The sequence below is a fragment of the Plectropomus leopardus genome, chromosome 15 (assembly GCF_026936395.1).
Source record: "Plectropomus leopardus strain MGB_pleo_1.0 chromosome 15, ASM2693639v1, whole genome shotgun sequence".
Taxonomy (NCBI): Eukaryota; Metazoa; Chordata; class Actinopteri; order Perciformes; family Serranidae; genus Plectropomus; species Plectropomus leopardus.
Window position 1 is genome coordinate 4,831,019 of NC_142190.1, and position 21,311 is coordinate 4,852,329.

General features: G+C 40.0%; 1 protein-coding gene across 5 annotated transcripts in view; it reads left to right on the forward strand.

Annotated features, from left to right (window-relative positions):
• kirrel3a (kirre like nephrin family adhesion molecule 3a) overlaps positions 1-21,311 on the forward strand; it is a 223,275-nt gene that overhangs the window by 177,802 nt on the left and 24,162 nt on the right. For all 5 annotated transcript variants that reach the window (XM_088088638.1, XM_088088639.1, XM_088088640.1 and 2 more), the window contains 4 exons: positions 525-630; positions 18,807-18,955; positions 19,592-19,719; positions 21,167-21,293. In XM_088088638.1, coding sequence (XP_087944764.1) covers positions 525-630; positions 18,807-18,955; positions 19,592-19,719; positions 21,167-21,293 — 510 coding nt within the window. The remainder of the gene's footprint in view (positions 1-524; positions 631-18,806; positions 18,956-19,591; positions 19,720-21,166; positions 21,294-21,311) is intronic.

Consider the following 21,311-nt stretch of genomic DNA (forward strand, 5'->3'; position numbering starts at 1 on the left):
AATAATACAGCCTGTTGTGCAAAAAGTCCGACTCCGGTATTTTGTATTGGCGCTAAAAGCAAGATGTTTTTTTTCCCAACCAGCAGGAACTGAAGCTCTCTCCCTTTGAAACTGTTATATTGTGCTTAAAAGGGCATTTCACTCACAGTGCATCGGAAGGTTATTTTGTCCCACACTTTCGTTCTCCTCGGGTTTTTGTTTGTGTGTGGAAATGTGGCTTTTGTTGACGCTGATGTTTTGTTGCAAAGCATTGTTCAGCTCTCACCCCCAAAATGATCATTTGTATATCAATTACTCACCTGAAATTTGTAAAGAAACTTTGTTTTTCTCGCATGCCTCCACGGTGAATAAAGAATGAAAAAAATAGAGATAATTCTCTATAAATTGAAGTAAAAGGGGGTTTTGTGCAGTATTTGTAACTCTTTCAATGTGTAACCAAAGCCGCTGATGACTTTAAAGCGATGACCAAGCCCTCGTGCGCTGCTTTGTCCTTTATTCCCCTCATGATCTCTCTCCTCTCTCAGACCTGCCAACTGTAAACCTCACTGTGGAGCCACAGCCTGTTCTGGAGGGAAATTTGGTCAAATTCCACTGTGCTGCCAAAGCCAACCCACCTGTCATCTACTACAGGTTAGCCCCACCATATTCACTACTTCACTGAGATGTTTTGTATGTTTTTTCCTCTGCTGTGTGCCTCATACATTCTGTTTTTTATCCTCTTGGTCGTAAAACATGATGTCACAAAATAATCACTTGAGCAAGCAATGTTCGTCTCTGTATGCCAGCACTGTGAGTAACTGCCGACCTGTCTAGGCTGTTCCCCAATGTCGGTTGGGATCGGCTCCGGCCCACCGAAGTATATGAGCGGCTAAGCGGGTATAGCTAATGTATGGATGGAATGTAGCTTTATTTTTCCTCTCTGACCTCAAGTCAAGGCGGCAGCTTAGAATTTCAATCTTTTAATGCGTCAGTGAACAATTTAAAGTGCGCCATGATCCCGGGTCATGGAACAGTAACACATGGATTTGCTATTTCATAAGGTCATACAGTTCATGAGAATACTCAACAAAAAAGTTTACACCAGTAGTTTTGTGCAGGGGAAGCCTAACGGTGTCACAATACAAAAATTCACATTTCACAAGTGAAAAGGAATGATAAAACATAAAATAACTGATTTTATGATAACTTTATGATAACTGATGGGTTTTATTTTGTTGTTTTGTTGACAGTATTTACATTTTGGATCTTAATTTGTAGAGTATGGATAATTCCTATGTTATGTTTTGAAAGAAAAGTAAAGGCAAGGAAGAACTGGTCTAGGGTACAAACACAGCATTAGGCTGTACACAAACGTTTTGCTCCCTTTTTGCTGTGATGCTTTTTTTTTAGTTTCTAAAATATAAATTATGTGTAATATGTCTCATAACATCACCATTCACTGTCATTTTTATGTGTATCTCTACATCCACACATACACACAGCCATTCTCATAAATGTGATATCTTGTGAATACCTTAGGGGTATTTCTTCCAATTTGTCAAAAACCTCCATTTGGATTTATTAGATTTTGGTGGTCAAACATTGAAGGTCAAGGTCACTGTGACCTCGTCTGTCTCATTCTTATGAACACAATCTCAAGAATGTCTTCAGGGACCTTTTTTTAATTTGGCACAAGCATCATTTGGTTTTAACAATTACCTGATTAGATTTTAGTGGTGCAAGGTCAAGGTCACCATGACCTTGCATGTGTCTCATTCTTGTGAATGTAATATCTCAAGAACGCTTTAAGGGAATTTCTTCAGTGTGGCACAAATGTTCAATTTGACTCAATGATGACATGATTAAAATTATGGTGATCAAAGGTCAAGGTCACTCTGACCTCACAAAACATTTTTTAAGCCAAAAGTCAACAAGTCACATGCTAAATATGAAACAAATCATATAAATGTCTATTGTTTATCTGTTCTAAATGTTTCTTAAAGGAAATGTTTCAATGTTTTAACATGTTTATCAACATGGGAGTGGACAAATATGCCTGCTTTATGCAAATGTATATGTATGATTATTATTATTGCAATAATCCAAAACAATGACAAATACTGTCCATAATAACCTCGGGGGTACTGCATGCTCAAAAATTAAATTAATTAAAAGAGAAACTTCAGCATATTTCTGTAGAGAAACTGCCATGGCTCGTTGGAGGCTATGTGGGACGCAGGGCAGCTACTCGAACAGGAGCTGTCTGGCCACTGCAATCATGTCTCGTGCACATCAGTCGTCACTGTCCTGCCTTTATATTATGTCTGGCCACTGCATAAAGTGCAAGTCTGTTGCAAACTATCCAGCATGGTCTGCCTTTGGTGAGGGGGAGGAGGGCTCTCTGCATCAGTTGTGTGCTTGGCCAGCAAGTGGTAAATGAAATACAGCGTACTCTGTGCATGTTAATCATGCACTAATTGCGCGTCAGAAAAAATGGTGGCGTCTAAAGGAATTTGCCTGAGCTCGTAAATATGGCGCTCACTTTGACAGCCCTACTAATAACATAAAATGATAAAATGATGACATTTAATATCCAAAAGGTCAAAGATCACTGTGACATCATAATATTCTGCAAAAACACTTCTCTGGCCATTATTCAACATCATAACTCACGAACAGAAGGGAAGACATTTGGTCAGCTACTGAATTGGTGACAGTAATCTTGGGTGTCCACCTTGTAACTGTGCTGATTGTATAAATCTTCTGTGCCAGCGGGGGGAAGATGTGTGAGAACCCCAAGGCGCTAATTCTACTTAATATTTTTGATAATGATAATATTGTAGCGTATACAGTTCCCCATGCATAAATGACATAATCTGTGTGTGTCATGCTGTCTGGGGTGGGGCAGTCACTGACTGAGGGCTGCCTAAAAGAATGTCTGACACACTGTGCCAGTGGCTCACCTGCACTCATAAACACTCCCCCAGCAGCTGGCTGCTCTTTCATTATAAATGGGCAGACAGCCCTGAGAAGCCGCCACATTTCTGCCATCTGTCTGTGTGCCAGGACCGAGCCGGCCGTCTCTCCTTCGCTGCATGAACTCTGAGAGAAGGGGTCAGGCTAACTACAAGGCATGCACACTGACATTCACTTCCACAATCAGGGCCCCGAAGCATCCTGGGAACACAGGCTAAAAATTCAGTAGAGAATATAATGAACCTGTGCAGAGTATTGAACAAAACACAACAGAACAGAAAATAGTAATGCTTTACACCACCTCCTTGATCTTTATTTTTCATTTGGGGATTACTTTAAGGCTCATAAACCCAAACTGACAGCAGCAAAATGCATGCCAGGTGCACCTTCCCTTGTTAAAATTTGTGTTGCTAAAAAATGACAGGGAACGCCTTATCTGCTGACAATACTGCTTTAATGGTTTGTTTGGTACAATCCTATCTGTGCTGCCTGCAACCTTACTGTCAGCTCACTGTATAATTCACATCTGACCATTTGTGCCAGTGCTCCAGTGTATTGTTCATGGATGCACGATTCTCTCCTTGTGTGTCATCATAATGAGATTACCCAAAAATGGAATGAATACAACAAAGGGAGCTGGGTTGTGGACATGTGTTGTGTTTGTTTTACATTTTCCTAAGTAACATATCATAAAGTTGCACATGTGGAATGCCTGGGCCTGCATTTCATCATGTTGATGAAAACAGTGTAAATGGATGTAGATGTAAGGTGACGCAGAACAATCCAATTGCCAGAAAAGAAAAAAAAAAAAAACATTGGCATTGAGCGTTTGAAACTTGTTTAAACTTTAAGTTCCAACAATGCTGTGGTTAATGTGTGGTTAGGTTTTGTTCAAAAACCACTTGGTTGTTCGTGTTTTGCTTAAAATACCTGTTTTTTGGGGAACAATTCCTGCTGGAAAAGCAGTGATGTCTTAGTAAAGAAGCAACTTTTTTCACAATCCCTCCTGGATAAACAGCAACAGGCTGTTAAAAAAAACATCCATGTTTGAGGGCTAGAAAAGCCACAGGGAAAAAACAACCAGTCCCTACAAAACATTCACGTTTGGGGCCTAGAAAACTGCAGGGGGAAAAAGTGATGGGTCACTTAAGCTGCGATAAAACAGCTGTTCCCTAAAAAAACATCAATTTTTGTGGGCTAAAAAGCTGCAGGGAGAGGAAGCAACCAGTCCCTAAAATACAGCCATGTTTGGGGGCGTAAAAGCTGCAGGAAAATAGTCCTGGTTCCCTAAAAATACCCATGTCTGGGGGCTGAAAAGCAACTGGAAAATGCAGCATCAGTTACCTAAAAACATTCATGCTTAGGGGGCTAAAAATGTTGGAAAAAACATCAACAGGTCCCTAAAAACAAGTTTGTAGGCAAAAAGTCTGCTGGAAAAAGAGCTGCATGTCCCTTAAAAATACTCATGTCTAGGGTCTGAAAAGCTATTGGAAAAAACACCTATATGTTCATAAAAAACACCCATGTTTGGGGGCTGGAAAGCCGCAGGTGAAAGAATTATTGCTTTAACTCTTTAACTCATATTTGGACTCTGGGCCTCCAGTTGCTGACACACACCAATCAACTGGAGGGATGTAGAAGAGGGGGGTGGATGAGTAAACACCAACGCATCCCTCCAAACATGCTGTTTCAGGTAGTGTTATGGCCCTCCAACCTACGTTTTGTGTTAGTGTAAGTTATGGTCAAATTGCTGGTGAGACTTTCACATATTCCCATTCTACTTTGAAAAGGTCAGTCTTTTGTTCTTCGTTTTGGGGTTCACAGTGCTGTGATTTTGCGGGCCCCGTCGTGGAATGTGGGAGTCTAAGCAGTTATCGGGTTATTGTTAGGCCCATCATGTCATAAACTGGCCATTTGTCACTCACCTTTCCATTAGTGCCCTCTTTGAGTCCTGCAGGGTCCTTTTCTGACCCAGGGGTCTTGTATTCAGGCTAGAGAGAGTTCGCTCAGTTCAAGGCTGGAAGTAATAAATCCTGACGTCCACACTACAACAGATTCTACACTTCAAATTCAGCTTTTACTTGGTATGCAGAAGTCAAACAGTGGACTGAATATGTTGAATGAAAAATCCTTGAGACAATATAAACTACAGTATATTAAAGGACGGTAAAATTGAAAACCTTGGTATTTTCCAACCTGGAGCCCATTTTCTAATGTTTATGTGTGTAAGTGACTATTGAGAACAACAGTTTTTGAAAGTGGTCCAGTATTGAGTGAAACCTCTGCAGGCAGCCAGCAGCCATGAAACAATCTGCAATGTAAGCCTCAGGGCAATATTGTATCATCAGTGTACCCCCACTAAAAGTGCTTGTTTTTGCCACTGACAGGCTCATATTGTTGTTTTCTTTCACTTGATCTGGACCATTTTTTGGTGGGTCTAATTAACCACCTCCACCTTCACCTCCAGCAATTTCAATTAAGATAATTTATGCGAGAAATTAAAAGGTATTTTGGTATTTGGTATTTTGGTATTAGTGAGCTAAAACACAAGAGAAATGTGAGAACTTTGTCCTCCTTGAATTTTCAGATATGCTATCTTTTCACACATTTTTGCAGCATGCACCTTGGATAATGGGTCTAGCGCTCCATTGAAAAAGAAGAGTTCAATTGTTGAAGCGCAGCCTCCTTTAAAAAGTTTTTCTAATCCCGAGTTGTCACATATTGCTGCTTTGTCAGTAGACTTCCATGTCTACATATTACGTTCTAGGTGTCCTCCTTAGTCTGCTCTCCAAAAGCATGTGGTTATGTTATGGCAACCGGTACAGGAACATCAAAAAAAGCATTTGGTTAGGATTAGGCAACAAAGGCAGATGGTTAGGTTGAGGAAAAAAACACAATGTTTTGGCTCGATATTCATACAGGAAGTAAACACGGGGCTCCCTGGTGAAAGTCTGGGGTGTGTTGGACCCATCCACCACCCCTGCTGCCCGCCCTTCCAACTATTTACATTGTGTTGCTACCAGCAGCGTTTAAACCTGACTAGCGGTGTATCATATGGCCACAATAGGTTCCGTCTGGTTGTATTATTAACTGACACAGTCTGATCGCGTATCATATGACCATGCCAGGTGCAGTCCAACTGATCAGCAATGTATCATGAAAGGTTCCAGTGGTCAGCATTACAAACGGACACTGCCTGGCAGCATATCATACTGCCGCAAAATGTGGCTTTTGGTGTCGGTATCTTGCATTGAATTCACTGACAAGTCGGTAGTATTTGATGACTTAGGAAAGAGAACAGGCTGGTCTAACTGAGCCCGCTCAAGTCTCATTCTGAAGTTCTGAGTTGTTGCTGGTAGACGGTAACAAATACAGATCAAGGACAGGACAAAGAAAAACTTTTTAAAGGAGATTGTGCTTCAACATCTTCTTTTTCAATGAAGTGCTTGACCCAGTCTCCAATGTACATGTTTCAAAAAAGTTTGAAAAGGTAGTACATCCCAAATGTCAAGGAGGACATAGTATCCACATTTCACTTGGTTTTTGGCTAATATTACAATAGCAAAACACAGTTTAAATGTGTTACAAAATACTAAGGTTTCCCTTTTAATTCCTAGCACAAGGTTATCTTAATTGTAATTGCTAAAGAAGAAGACATTTAATTGAGTTCCCCAGCCCAGACATTTACCTGTGACTCATGCCATTCAAGCCATAATAAGTATCTGATCCTTCACATCCACTTCATACACTCAACACTTGACTGTGGCCTGCTTTCGGCAGCTTTGCTTTGTAGAGTCCCCAGAGGTACAACACACTTGCACAAAAGATCCTTTTATAATACTCAGTTATATTCAATATGTCGTATTGATTTAAATTTCTGACTTATCAGCTAATGCTGTTGAATGACCGTGCTGATGCTTGTCTGCCCACACAATTTCTTTTATATTATTGTATTAATGGGTATTGTGAAGTTTTTCCACCAGTAAATTTCAGCCTCTGTGGATAATAAGATTCTCCTCTCTCCTCTACTCTTGAGCACCACATGTAGTACCCATAGACTGTGTAGATAGTGGACACAGCTACTGTGACATCCCCCATGGTTATGTGACTGCTTTTTTAAAGCCTCAAGTTCAACATTTTGGCCGTCGCCGAGTTGTTGTTTTTTTTTTCTTTTTTTGGAGTCAAAAGTGACAATATTTGGACATTGGGCCTTAAAAAAATGTCAGTCAGGGGGTTATAAAGAAATTCAACCCCCATACAGTGAATGTTGAAAATAGCTGTAGAGACCGAAACTATTTTTTTGTACCTGACTGTAAACATCTTTTTCTGCTTTAAAGTAAGGCAGTTTAACATGGCCGTACATGGAGATTTACTTTGTTTTGAGCCAGCCTCAAGTGGTCATTTGAAGAACTGCAGTTTTTTGCACTGGCATTGACTTCATTTTTCAGTCTTGGAGATTCCTGCTTGATAGTGCAACCCTCAGTCAATCTCTATGAAATGAAGTTGAGAGAAGAGAGTATCTCAGTATAGAAAGAACATCCTCGTATTAAAGTCTTGACAGAGATATTTCAGCACATTGTTGTCAAAAACAGCCACTCCTAAAGCCAAATTTTGCAGCGGTATAATACACAGCTTGTTGGCGTCAATGTGGCCAGACAGAACCTTTCATGGTGGCATGATAGGCTGTCAGTCGGCTGGACAGCACTTTTCGGGGCATTTTGCCACATGGACAGACAGCGTCAGTTGGTAATTTAGCGAGGCAGAGCAGGTTGCGGCTGTATGATATACTGGATGGCATCAGGTTGAAACACTGCAGGTAAAGATGTATAATGAAGAGCTGGAAGGTCCCGAAGGGAGACCAGGAGGAGAGGTGGATGGGTCCAACAAAGCCCGGACTTTCACCTGTGTACCTGGTGTGCATATTTCTGTTGCTGGTCATTTTCATATAGAGGTCTTTTGGAAATTCACTTGCTTTGCCTCATGTGGCTATTAGAGGAAGTGCAGTTTCTAGCACTTAGCAATGGCTTCATTTTTCAGCACTGAAGGTTGCCGCTTAGTAAGGAGACAGCAGGATCAAAGCTCAGCTCCATCTAGCTTGAACTCTGATGTGCACAACATTTCAGCTGCATAAAAGCTTTTTATCTAGAAAGAATATATTACATGAAAAACTATAATATCATATCACAGCTGTATCTCCCAGCATGTCATTGTGTCTTTAACACAACAGGCTGCAACAGGTTCATTCCTCAGAGGCGTTTTGCTGCCCTTTCCATTGAGCGTGTTATTGATCACCTGAGGTCTCTCCTCTTTCTCTGTGAAATGAGGAAAGTCAGACTTCCTGAGGGCGGATGGGTGGGTGGTATGTTTGGAGTGGAAGTAAGTTCAGTTGTGGCTCCTCCTTATCACATAAGCTCCAGATGCTCTTCATCTCTCACTCCTGCCTCCGCTCCTCCTCCTCCTCTGTCACGTCCCAGATTGACTGAAAGCACTCCATTCAGAGGGAGAGAAATGCCCAGAGACCACTGGTGAATCATCGACCAGTTAATTGTCGTTCATGGGAACAAAAGTCATGAAAATTTTGCATCTCAACTCCAAAATGACTTCAAATTTGGTTGTATTTTAGCACGCACAAGGATAGAGATTAGCACAATTACCTTGATGATATGAATCCTGTGGTGTGTGTGCGTGTGCCTGCCGGCCTCCGTGTGTGTGTGCATCTGTGCTCTGTGCAGTATTGCTATCTGTGCATGTTTGTTTGCTCAGACTCATGGGTGTTTGGGATGAAAGTACAGCAGCGGCTCAAGAGCAGCACCGTGTCCGCAGACAGATAGATACAGGACAGGAGGAGGAAGGGAGGAGGGTGGGGGCGACCACAGGGTGACAATTTATCTCAACAACCCCACACAGCCGTCGACACCGCTGGCTGTCTGGCAGGCTCGCGGGATGAATCCGGGAGCCGACTCATTATTGCCCGTTTGTTTTTCAAAACACCGCAAAGGAAGTGAGGAGAAATGAAGTGATGGATGGAGGAAGAGAGAGTGAAACAGAAGACGAAGGCAAAGGAGGGTGAGGGGAGAAGGAGCCGGAGATGAATTGAATTGTAAAGGAGGGAGAGAGAAAGGAGCGGCAGAACAGAAGGAGAGAGGAAATGAGTTGATGTCGTTCGCAAATCAAGTGCCTCCTATTCCTATGGGGAGCTGCTGCTGCTGCCGTCGCTGCTGTTGAGGGCTTTTTACTTTGAAGCAAAGTTGTCATGTCCGGTTTCTTCATTTGTCACTTTAGCGGTGTCTAATGAGAGACTCAGTTGTGCTGGTTAAGCCTGGCCTGTCATCCGTTTGATGTGAACACAAGGGTGCAAAATTACTCTGTCTGATTATGTACAAAAATCTGTTTGACTGTTTTGGCACCTAGATATAGGAAGTATCTGTGTATACTGGGGTAGAGGTGAGTCATTTTTCACAATAAACAATCTGTGTGTTGGAATGTATGCAGTGCAATACATGAAAAAAATTGAATTTCACTGCTTGAGATTAAAATTTGATAATTCATCTTTATTGGCAAGACATTTTAAATTAAAATCAGTTTTGGCTATAGTGCTTCAAACAGATTTGTATGCAGTAAGAAATCTCCATTTCTGCAACAAGTTTGGTGGACAGCATAAAGCTAACATCAATACCCAACACTAAATAAGTAAGAACCCCTTATTTAATTCATATGGTCTGTTTGTCAAAATACAATATTTCCTTTTAATTATTTAAAAACCACTTGAAACATCCAGTCACCAACAGCCAAGGCCGGCTGGCATTCTACGTTATTACAAACCATGGATATGTTACATTTTTATGTTAAATTTAGTGGATACATTAACATTTTACATTTTAACAACGCTTTGGTAAACATGTGGTTGGTTTAGGCACAAAATTACTTAGTTTGCGTTAATGCAGTCATATCTTGGTAAAGAACAACAGCTTTTTGCGGCACTATCCCTGCTGGAAACACAGTGCCAGGTTGCTGAAAAAAACATGTTTGATAGTGATTTAAAAAAAGTACTGGACAAAAGATGCTGGGATGCGGTGGTCTCAGTAAAGTGTTGTAGCTTTTTCTTGGCACTATGCAAGCTGGAAATGCAGCGCTAGAGTGCTTAAAACACCCACATTTGTTGGCAAAAGAAAAAACAAACAATGCTGAAATTGCTGAAAATACAGCTGTCAGAGTAAAAAACAACTGCTTTTCTTTGCATTATCCTGGCTGGTAATGAAAGCAATAGAGATCTTTGTAAAAAAAGAAAAAAAAAAGAGGTTTTCTTGGCATAATCCCTACTGGAAACACAGACCAAGGTTGCTTAAAAACCACCCACGTTTGTGATCTAAAAGCCCCTGGAAATGCAGCCGTGACTCACTTAAAAAACAGCAGTTGTTTGTTGGTAACAGTGATCCGCATTCATCTGTGGTTTGGCAGGCATCATGCTTAGATTACAAGCCATCCACCATCCTGTCCACCTCCCAATGACAAAGGTCATATACTACATCACTTTTAAAATGATATGATACGTATGACATGTACAAATGTAACATGTCTGTAGTTTGCAGAAACGTACAATGCCAACATTTTCCTCTGGCGACTGGGAGGATTTTTTTAAAAATGTGAAACATAAGGTAATTTGAATGGAGAATGCTGATATTGACAGCAGTGGTCCTTTTGCATGTCTTTTTTTCTCCTATGTGACTTTTGTTAGCGCAATATTGTTATAGTGATCAAGCCTGATCAGTCTCTGCCTTTCAGAAAAAATATTATCACAAGAAAGTATTTGACTGCAATCTAGGATTGAGATTGATGATGATCCCTAAAGGTTAATGTTGTTTTAGACTCAGGTTGTTATAAGTTAATAGGAACGTCATCCACCCTCCTCATTCATATTAATAAATTGTACCAAAGGTTGGCAGGGGACGCTGTAGCCAACCCATCACTCCCACTTCTTTTTTTCCCCTTTGAAGACTTTTTGTATCTTTGCCTCGTTGTGCTACTTTACGGATGCAGGGTGTGTTTGCCACACAGCAAACAACAACAACTGTGTTCTCAGCAGACCGCATGAATAAAGGGGACATATTAAACTTTGAATGACTTTTGCTCGTTTATAGATTTCTATATTTTCTTGGTGGGCACTCATATTAAACATTATCAGAGATGCAAAACTTAAGGTGAATGCCTGGAGAAATTAGCTCAGTGAGTCAAAAACTTGGCTCCCACTCTGAACAGTTCGCTTGTATTTCACTCTTTACTCCCACACGAGATGATATCAGCTCATCACGGATATCAATGAAAGATCCAAAACATTGTCAAAGATGCTAAACTTAAGGTGAACGCCTGGAGAATTCAGCTCAGAAAGTCAAAAAACTCTGAATGGTTTGCTTGTACTTCATCTCCTACTCCTAAACAAGGTGATATCAGCTGCTCCATCAATTGGACAGCTTTATATACATGAGGTCAGTGGATATGCCCAGCATGTACACATATCAGTTTAAAGTATATTAAGCAGCTTAGGTTTAAAAACAGTGTCCATTGATAAAAAATTGCAAGAAATAAGGAAAAGCCCGCAAAAAATCCATGACCCATTCATTAAAAAAGAAAAAACCTGAACTTATCAGGCAGAACTCTCTGCAGCAGCAGCAGACTCGGTTCTGCATTCTCCATGTAAAATTCCCTGCAGCTCCCCTCAGCTCCCTCTTCCTACACAGCCAGTGGGTAAATAAAAACATACTTCTTGTAAAACAAGCCCCCTTTTCTTTAATTTTTTTGGGTCATTATTCTGTTAATTGAATACCACAGCAGCCAGTTTCACATACAGACCAACACAATTAAAAAATAAATCTTTCTACAAACCAAAATAGCAGTGTGTTTAGTGAGCTTGGCGGCACCGCCTGTGTCCCTAAGACCTACCACTTTGTGTTTGTTGTTGCGTTTAAGAAGGCCCCTAGATCAGAGCTTGTAATGCACAACTCTGCAGCACCTTTGTGTCCAAAATGTCTGATGCTGCACTGAACAACACAATCTTGCATTGATTTGTGTTTTAAAGTCCCAAAATTTGACAGACTTTGACTTTTTTTGTATTTGTCTGAGGGTATTTTCCTGAGTTGAAGAATGTCTTCCAATAAAGCATTTTTTAGCCGCATGTTTTGTCAAGGCCAAACTAAAGAAAATGTTTAACAGTTAGAAAAGTTATTTCACAGTTGACATCTCTATATGGGTTGATCCACATGTTTGCTTGCAAAAAAGAAAAAAAGATGTCAAGCAAAGAGGTCTTTGCCAAAGTTCAAGAGATATTTGGACATGATTAAGTGGTATGAGCTCCTGTCTTGTGAATATTAATGCATGAGTTTCCCACTAAGAGTTTTGTCTGGAGATCTCCCAGCCAGACGGTGTTTGACAAACATGAGCAGCTGCATTCAGGGCTGATAGAAGTTTTTAAGCCACAACATTTAAATAAAAAGTTAGTACCACCCACACCAGAAATACACAACTTTTCTGTACTTGTGATTCTTGATGCTGCTCTCAGACCTCACTGCAGGGTTTCTGAGACTGTACAGTGTTGCCTGTTCCAGCATCACGCCTAGATTTAAAATTAAGTAAACTTACAGGCTGTAAGCCATAGATGTGTAAAGAGAACTGGATACAGCTTGGAGGCGTGGCCCCATTCATTCCTATCTGTGTTGCTCTGTGGTGCATGAAGCAAGAATGTTCAACTTCCAGGGTGTAAACTTCCCTGAATTTTCAACATCATTGGGTCCATAGAGTAGGCGTTCTAACTTCCAGTTTAGCATTGTGCCAGGGGGCTTGCTGTAAAGTAACAAAACTTTTAGGATATGTCAACATGTTCTCATCCCAACTCATGACATGGTGCCGTTCTGTCAGTGACCTTCTTCGTCTACTTATGACATTTTGTGTCCTTTCGCATCAGGTGTTTATGCTCCAAAATGCTGTTACTGTGATGTCAACAAATGCACATGGTTGGCTGACGCAGCATGTGTTTTGTTTTGGCCGATGTGACCAAATGGCAACCAACGGGACCGTCCAGATTTTTATGATTAGGCAAAAAAAAGTCATGTATGGTTTAGGCAAAAGAGGCACATGGTAAGGTGTAGGAAACAAATCCTCACCTCCATATAGGAAATCAGTTGTTTGTGAGACCCATCCACCACCCCTCCCGTCACCGCAGCGTTATTACCTGATGCCGTCCTTCAGGGTTTCATGCACATGCGACATGCTCGAACACCAAAAACACTGACAGAGTGGATGTATTTGACGAGTTTGGGGCTGGATATGATTGAAAATAATGTTTAACCACATGTGTAAAATTATTTTGCAATCGGTCAGTAGGGGGTGCCTCCAGTTCCAAACAAGTGCATTGGCCTTTTGCAAAAGTTGTCCGTAAATCAACGACAGTTTGTTCAAACATGACCACATTCAGAGAATATTTTTGACTGAACTGTTGAAGCATGTACTAAAAATGTTTCTGCAACTGACTAATAGGAAGCAACAGTGTTACCAAAGAAGAGAGTAGAGATTTGGATGGAAAAAAATGAGCATTTGTCCAAAAAACTGTTCATTATCTTTAATGTGGGTGTCGTGAAGTGTCAAAAGTCATGATCCTACTCAGCTTTAAAGTTTTAACATCCATGCTGACTTGAATCCTGGAATTGCCACTTGCAGCTGTATCATTTCTTCCTGTTGCTCATTTGTGGGGCCTATGAAGCAAAATGGCAGTTTCTAATGAGCTTTTTTGAAAAGCTATAGCTTCATATGTTTTTATCTTGAAGGTGCAGCTCATTTCTTTCTTGTAGCTCTTGTGGCTTATATTTAGGCATAGATTCCTCTACAGGTCAGTACTACATTAAAAAAACAGCTGTTTTAATAATAGATGCCCTAGACAGCCTCTATAAATATCAATAATTCCTGCCTCAGAAGTGGGTTTTACTTTCCTATGTAGTGTTCCTTTTTGCAAGACACTGATATCGATAGTAAACGTCGCTGACACTTTTCCATTGCTCCTACCGTCTTCTCCTGTCTGCTGTTGACTATGATAGAGGAATCATTATAATTGTCATACCTGCAGGGAAAAATAGATGCTGCTTTTGTACCTCACCATTAGTACTGACAAATTTCTTCTCAGCCAGTTGACCTGTACACCTCCAGGTAAGAGAACGTAGAAGTTACACCTAGAAAAAAGAGCAGTTACACCCAACAGATGTATGATGGAAGACCATAATAACCCCGTCTTTAAATGCACACCAATTGTTACAGACAAGATTCACCATCTGCTGTTATGTGGCCTAATTTGAGCGTACTTTAATAAATAGAGGCCTGCAGGGGTAGTCTTGTTAGCTGCAAATGTATTTCTTGTTCATGTTTGTATAAAACTGTTTTATGGGAAACTTAATATACTGACCCCCAAGCTGTCAAGTCCAGAAAAAGAAAACTGTACCTTCCACTGGAAAAGAAGTGATTAAGCCTGTTTCTTCATTCAACATTTCTTCCAGTTCTGTTGTCATTACACACTGTCCCTATAAATCCCATCATGTTAGCTGTAAATCATCTTGGTGGCAGGCAGCTGTGGTGTGCTGGTAGTGTTTTTATTCTATGTTTTCACTCGGTCTTTGATACAAGCCCTGTTTACTGCTCAAAGGCGTGTTGCCTTGAAGACACACTGAATCATTGTCTCAGAGTTGCTGCTTTGGCAACTGACTTGACCAATTGGAAAAGCAAACCCAGGAGGAAAAACAGTTCAGTTATAGACAGATTGTTGCTGCTTCTACCCACTTAAACATGTTAGATGAAGTCGAATGGAATAAAGCATCCCGCTATCAATGCAAAGCAAGGAGTGGTTCGATTTACTGCTGGTTAGTAATCTTCATCAGTGGGTTGGGTCACACTCTGTATTTTTAAGGGTACCAACCAAATTATGTAGGAAGACCAAGAACTAAATCATGTTAAATCCATGGGTGCCAAATGTCGGGACCTGAGAGCACATTTGGGTGAGATTGCCGGCTTTAGATAAGAGGTGGAAATGCCGTGAAGCCTGGAGGCCAGCCCTCGCAGAGCTGTCCGGTTTCACTTCAGACAGGAGATAGAAGTGCCAGGAAGACAGCCACAGAGCTCCCTGCCACTCTGTCGACTTCCTAGGGAGCCAAAGCTTTCACTGCAGCAGAGAAACAAAGAACCAAAACAGGCACTGTTGGGTACCGGAGCTGAATTTCTGGTTGGTTCAGTTTGAATGGTACCCAACCCTATCCATCAGTGTCCTGGCCCGATTTTAACAAAGCATTGGAGAAAGGTGAGACAGTGTTCACTTGAAGGTATGAGCCCATTGTAACAATCAGCTACAGATGGAGGTTCCAAAAAAAAGCCTGCTGAGGTCCCCAGGCCACTGAGCGAGGATCCTGTGAGTGAACAGATCACATCCAGAGACAGCACCATGACCAAAAGTAATGACTTTCATCAATCATGTGCAGTAAAACTGCAAACAAGAGTCGAAACAACAAAGCTATGATGCATTACTCCAAACACCAAACTATGGGACTCCCCATCAAGACCTAAAGGCTTAAAAGAAACATGACATGTACTTCTAAAAGGGACCAAGTACAGAATCTCCTTACAAATTCAAAGTTTTGTTTCTTTTGTCTGATAGAAACCAAGGTTAAAAGAAACATCTTCAAATCTGCCTATGACATTTTTAGTGAAGGACAGAGTTAACTCAAATATCTAGGCAATAAGTCAATATTTGGCAGCTACCATGTCATTTAATATGTATGCTGTTTTTTGTTGTTTTTTAACCCTTTAACACCTGGATCGACATCAGAAAACAGGGGAAAAGCAATGAATAAATTGGCTAAAAATGTCCTGCAAATTGCAAAAAAAATATTATGAAAACTAGATCAGGTGGCAAGGGAGGTAGGATAATTGAATCCAAAAAAGGGAAAAAAGTCCAGAAATTATTATAATTCTTATAATTATATATTTAAAATAATGTTACAGAAAAAATATTTTCCCTCTTTTTCAACATCATTTTGTTCTGTTTTTTTTTTTGTTTGTTTGTTTTTACTTTTTTGTGCTTATTTTTAGGTAATTTTTATGTAACAAATTTCTTGCTAATTTTTGGTCCAGTTCTTGTTAAGTTGCTCATTGCTGCCTTTCCGTCTTACTGAAAGAAATTCAGCCAATATGCTCAGGTTTCAAAGGGTTAATGTTGTTGCAAGTTTATTTTGAAAAATACTTTTTCTTTTTTTTTTAAAAGGAGCTATACATTTCCTGAGAAAACTGGAGTATATTTTGAAAAGACAATACATGTAACAATCTTCAATTGAACGGCCATCCCTGAGCGTCCCAATCTCATGCACGAGGGTTACCGAGCACATGTGGAGTTAGATGGAAGTTTTACCCGCAGTGCGTAAATAAAGTCATTTGTCCTTTTACCATTACTGATTCAGAAACATACTCTTGCTCTAATTGACTTCAGCTCCATGTAGTCAGGAGATGATCAAGGATGCAGGGCGAGGCAGAGTTCTGTGGTCTTTTAAGGACACGCGCTCATAGTCTGACTTTTCAGATCACTGCAACGAGTTCAATGTTCAAAGCAACATGTTTAAAAAGTAAAATCAGGAGGCAGTTGATGTTCTTATTCACATGTATTAAAAAACCTTGTAAAAGTAGTAATACTAGCAGCAAAGCTTGTGTTTTACAGACAATAGCCTGTCAGTGTTCTTTTAATTTTTTATTTTTTTTTCAATTTCAGTCAACAAGATTGAGAGACAATAAGAAAAGCTGCAGCGATGAGGCATGTGGTCTTAAAACATCTGATTTTAGAAATGATATGACTGACTTTCATCCACAAAAAAACTCCATGCTTTTGACAGGCTGCTATAAATCAATACGCGGCGCTGATAAAGGCTGGAACATAAACCTGCCAGTGTCACCAGGTGGAATAGAGAGCTGAAGATAATCAAATCTGTCTGGAAGGCAGCGAGAGGTGTCCTTTCAGAGCCGGATTGTCCAACACAGCTCACTTCAAATGAGCTCAAACTTATGCAGTCGCTCTGTGTTACCTTCGATCCCCTTTGAAGAAACCACAAATGGTAATCTGACAAGGTGGTCACCTCTATTTTTGTTACTGGATGTGTCAGGGGACAGCGCTATGCAATGGCAGACAGAAGACTGACAGGGAACAGGAAGCGTGTTCAAACATTGAGAACCTCTGCTGCGAAATGTCTGGTCAAGTTTTACAGCGGAGAGGGGAGGGAGGCTGTATTTTGACAGCAATATGACGTGGGCGTTTCAGTCGTCAGCAAGAAAAAGAGCAGGCAGAGAGAGACGGGAAAGTCACTGTTGTGATGACTGAGAGGAGGTCAGCTGAAGTCAGTTGTCTGTATATCTATCACAAACTTAATGTGTTTCAATTTGATCATTTATTCGTCTTTTCGATGTTAAACTCGCAGTTTTCTCTTCCAGACGCATGAACGACCACTACATTAAACATTTCTGAAGACACTTTCCACCTAAATGTGCTATCCATAGACAGATGCAGCACTTGATCCTTATAGGGTTTGCATTGCAATGAAAAAAGCATGCTTAAAGAGCTTCAGATGAATTAAATGATGATTTAATGCAGATGAAAGTGCAAACAAGGTCAGGTGTAATCTGAACCTTTAGTTTTAATGATGAGCAGAGCCGCCTCAGCTCATGTTTCCTCCTGCACCACACGATACTTCAGTTCCTGTCAACAATTTATAGCACAGCGATACTCTATTGCTCCCTGTAGGGAAATTCTCCAGCGTTGACTCCCTCAAGGGAAGTCAAAGGTTGAGGTCAGCTACACAACAGCAGCCGGAGGTTCAGTGTCTCATTCAAAGCAGGTTTTTCAGCAAGGTGGATGCTTGCCAATAAAACCCTTTTTCAGAAAGAATGATCTCTGGATTTAGTGCATCTCTCTGCCAATACTTATAGAAGCTCATATGTACAACCCTGAACCACAATGTATGTCGTCCTCTATGTATGTATGTTATATTATAAGCAGTGTGGGGCTGTAGATAAGATTGACTGCGTCTGTTAGTTTCCAGCTTTACTTTGCTGCTTTCTGGAGACATGAATGAAAATTATATTTGCAATTAGTGTATTTCATTTATGCCTCCGCTCCGGCGACAGCCGTGGCCAAAGGCATTATGTTTTCAGGTTGTCCGTCCATCCGTACATCATATTCTTATGAATGCAATATCTTATTTAGTTTAAATTAATATATTGTACACGCTTAAAAATAATTACATCACAGTTAGCTAGCAGCTAATTTGCATATGTTGTCTACGTATGTTAATTATGACAAAATTTCACTCAAACGTCTAATAGGATGAAATGTTGAAGTGATGCCATTTAAAATTCAATAGGTCACCTTCACTGTAACATCATAATGCTCTATTCCAAAAAACGTTTCTGGCCATTACTCACCCTCATAACTTTGATAATGTGGTGACTCGTTCGTGGAGGCATTAAACAGTTTGTTTTTTGGGTTGTTGTTTTTTTGTGAAGCCGCTCTGTGAGACTTTTGTATTTGTAATCAGTTTGAATTGAATCCAACCGTGGGTTATTTGCTGGATTTTAATTATTATTGCGAAGAGTCATTTGAGCTGAGTCTTAATCAAAAACATTAATTCTTTTCTGACTCCAAGAACACAGATTCTTCAAAATCATATTTTCCACCTCCGATCCATTGCATGTTTTTAGGAAAGTCCTTGCTGAAATGAATGCACCTTTGTTTCCTCTATATATTTAAAGTACTATACTGTATACTCTGTTTCTAATGATCTCAGATGGGCCAAAGGAGGTCAACCGATTTTAGACGTGCCAGGTGACACCTACGAGGTTCTGGTGGATCATTCTTTCTTCACGGAGCCTGTTTCCTGTGAGGTCACCAACGCACTGGGCAACACCAACATCAGCAGGAACGTGGACGTCTACTGTGAGTGTTTGTTTGCTGGAAATACACCTGAGCACAGCCTGTCTGAGATACATGACATATGCTGCATGTATTGTGTGTTGGTGTGTCATATCAGACATTATATGTGACTAATTTGCTTTCCCAGTTTTGTGAGGAAACTTAATCATTGGCTATTGTCTTCTTTTGTAACTGGTGTGGTGGGTGTATCGAATGGTGGACTTTGATACCATAGAGCAGTTCTTATGTCCTGTGTGTGGTTAGGCGCCAAAAGCCCGTTTTGATCAGGTGGTTTTAGCTAAATGATAACAGTTTTGAAAAAAAAAATCCTGTCCCATGCTTTAAATTATGTTTCACCATTTTAGAATTTAATCTAGACTATAATCTTTTCCTAACCTGAAGTGCTGTGAGTCTCTAAACGAATGAACATAAAAATAAATATATGTACCTTGCTGTCTTCTAATATGAAATGTCATTTCTTCAACTAGAACTATAACAGAGCCATTCAAAAGCTGTCTCAGTCGGGACAAGCGGATATTATTTCACAAAACCAGATTGTAAACAATTACATTTGTGTCATAGACTTTATTCTCTTTGTTGTGGGCAGCTGAGCTCTTTAAAAGTATTTTTGTCATAGTACAAAATATTTCTGACTTCCAGTTGGACCGAGGATGGCGGCAGAGCCTCAGTCTCTGCAGGTGGACCTGGGATCTGATGCTGTTTTCAACTGCGCTTGGACAGGAAATCCCTCGCTAACAATTGTGTGGATGAAACGTGGCTCTGGAGTGGTATGTATTTTTCACCAATAAGTGCAGTATACACATCATAACCATTTTAATAAGGCATCAGAAGTGTGATCTGCTGCTGCAGGAGGGCGGAATATAAAATTTAATGTAAATCCATCATGTGTTTCCAAATATAAAGATTCAGTTAAAGATCAAGCACTCTGTATACACATGAAGTCTTTATGCTGCATGCAGAGTCCATTTCCATATATAAATAATAATAATAATAATAATGGGTGTTTTAGAGATTTTCCACCAGCTTCTTCAGTGTTTTCTTTGAAGCCTGTAAATCTGAAATGGCATGATTGCTAAACGATTAGAGGATTATGCCAATCAACAAGTTAAGAGATCTGCAAGATCTGTTTTAATTAACATGTTTAAGAAAATACAGATACGATTGCTTAGTTTTCAACCAGCAGAATACAGATATTCAGCACAGTATACTTGGTTTACTGAGGTACGTAGAATCTCTTTATTGTCATTGTACATGTACAATGAAATTGGATGCAATTCTATCAAGTGCAGAACAGTAAAATGCAAGCATCACTGCACGATTCATTTCCTATAAATTGCACAGTTCAAGTTTTGACGGTGTTAAGTGCAGTTATGGCTGTTGGGGAAAAACTGTTTTTTAGTATGTTTGTTCGTGTTTTCACTGTCCTGTAACATCTGCCCGAAGGCAGTAGAGAGTGAACTTAGAAAGATTGATTTAATCAAACTTGTCATTTTTATGTTGCAACAACTTCTCAAAATTTAGTTCATATAACTAAATTTTGAGTAAACTTAACAATTAGATATAAAGTAGACATAAAATAAGACTAATAGTTATATTTACTTTATTTATTTATTTGTCAAGGCAATCTGTTTCATAGTGTTTTTATTAAATAAAGTCAACTTTTCAGATTTTACGTCAAACTTAATAAATACAATTTCACATACAAGTACACAAAAACAGCTTTGTTTATAAGGAGAATAATTTTGTACTTTAGACACACGTTAAATAAAAAGACATTTTTATGCACAAAACTCTCAATGTAGCCAGATGTGTACCACATAACTGTCCTTGGACGAATTAACAGTGTTTTAGTTTTTGATTTTAAAAAAACAATGTCAACAATGTTTTATTTTAAAATAAGGTATGCCAAGAGTGCACAGCTTTGTGTGCAGAGTCAAAGGCATTGCAGCTGATAGAGCGCTCAGGATAAAACAGGTAGAACAGAATCAATCAGCAACATGCACTTTTGAATGACACAAATCACAAAATTTTTCTTCACCTCTTTCACCTTGCAGACTGTGCAACATCTCTTCCAAATTTTTGTTTTTTGTCCGTTTCGAGCCACTTGTTAAATGTTAATGCTATCCTTTTTTGTTGCAGTGTAATTGGTGTTTAATTAGATAGAAATGACTAGTGTCTCCTCCGACCTTTGAAACTGTTTCCCTCACAACACAGGTGCTTAGCAACAAGAACACTCTAACACTGAAAGCAGTGAAGCCAGAGGATGCTGGGAAGTATGTGTGCCGGGCCGTAGTCCCCAGAGTGGGCGCCGGGGAGAAGGAGGTGTCGCTCACTGTGAATGGTAAGTACAATGGCCTAT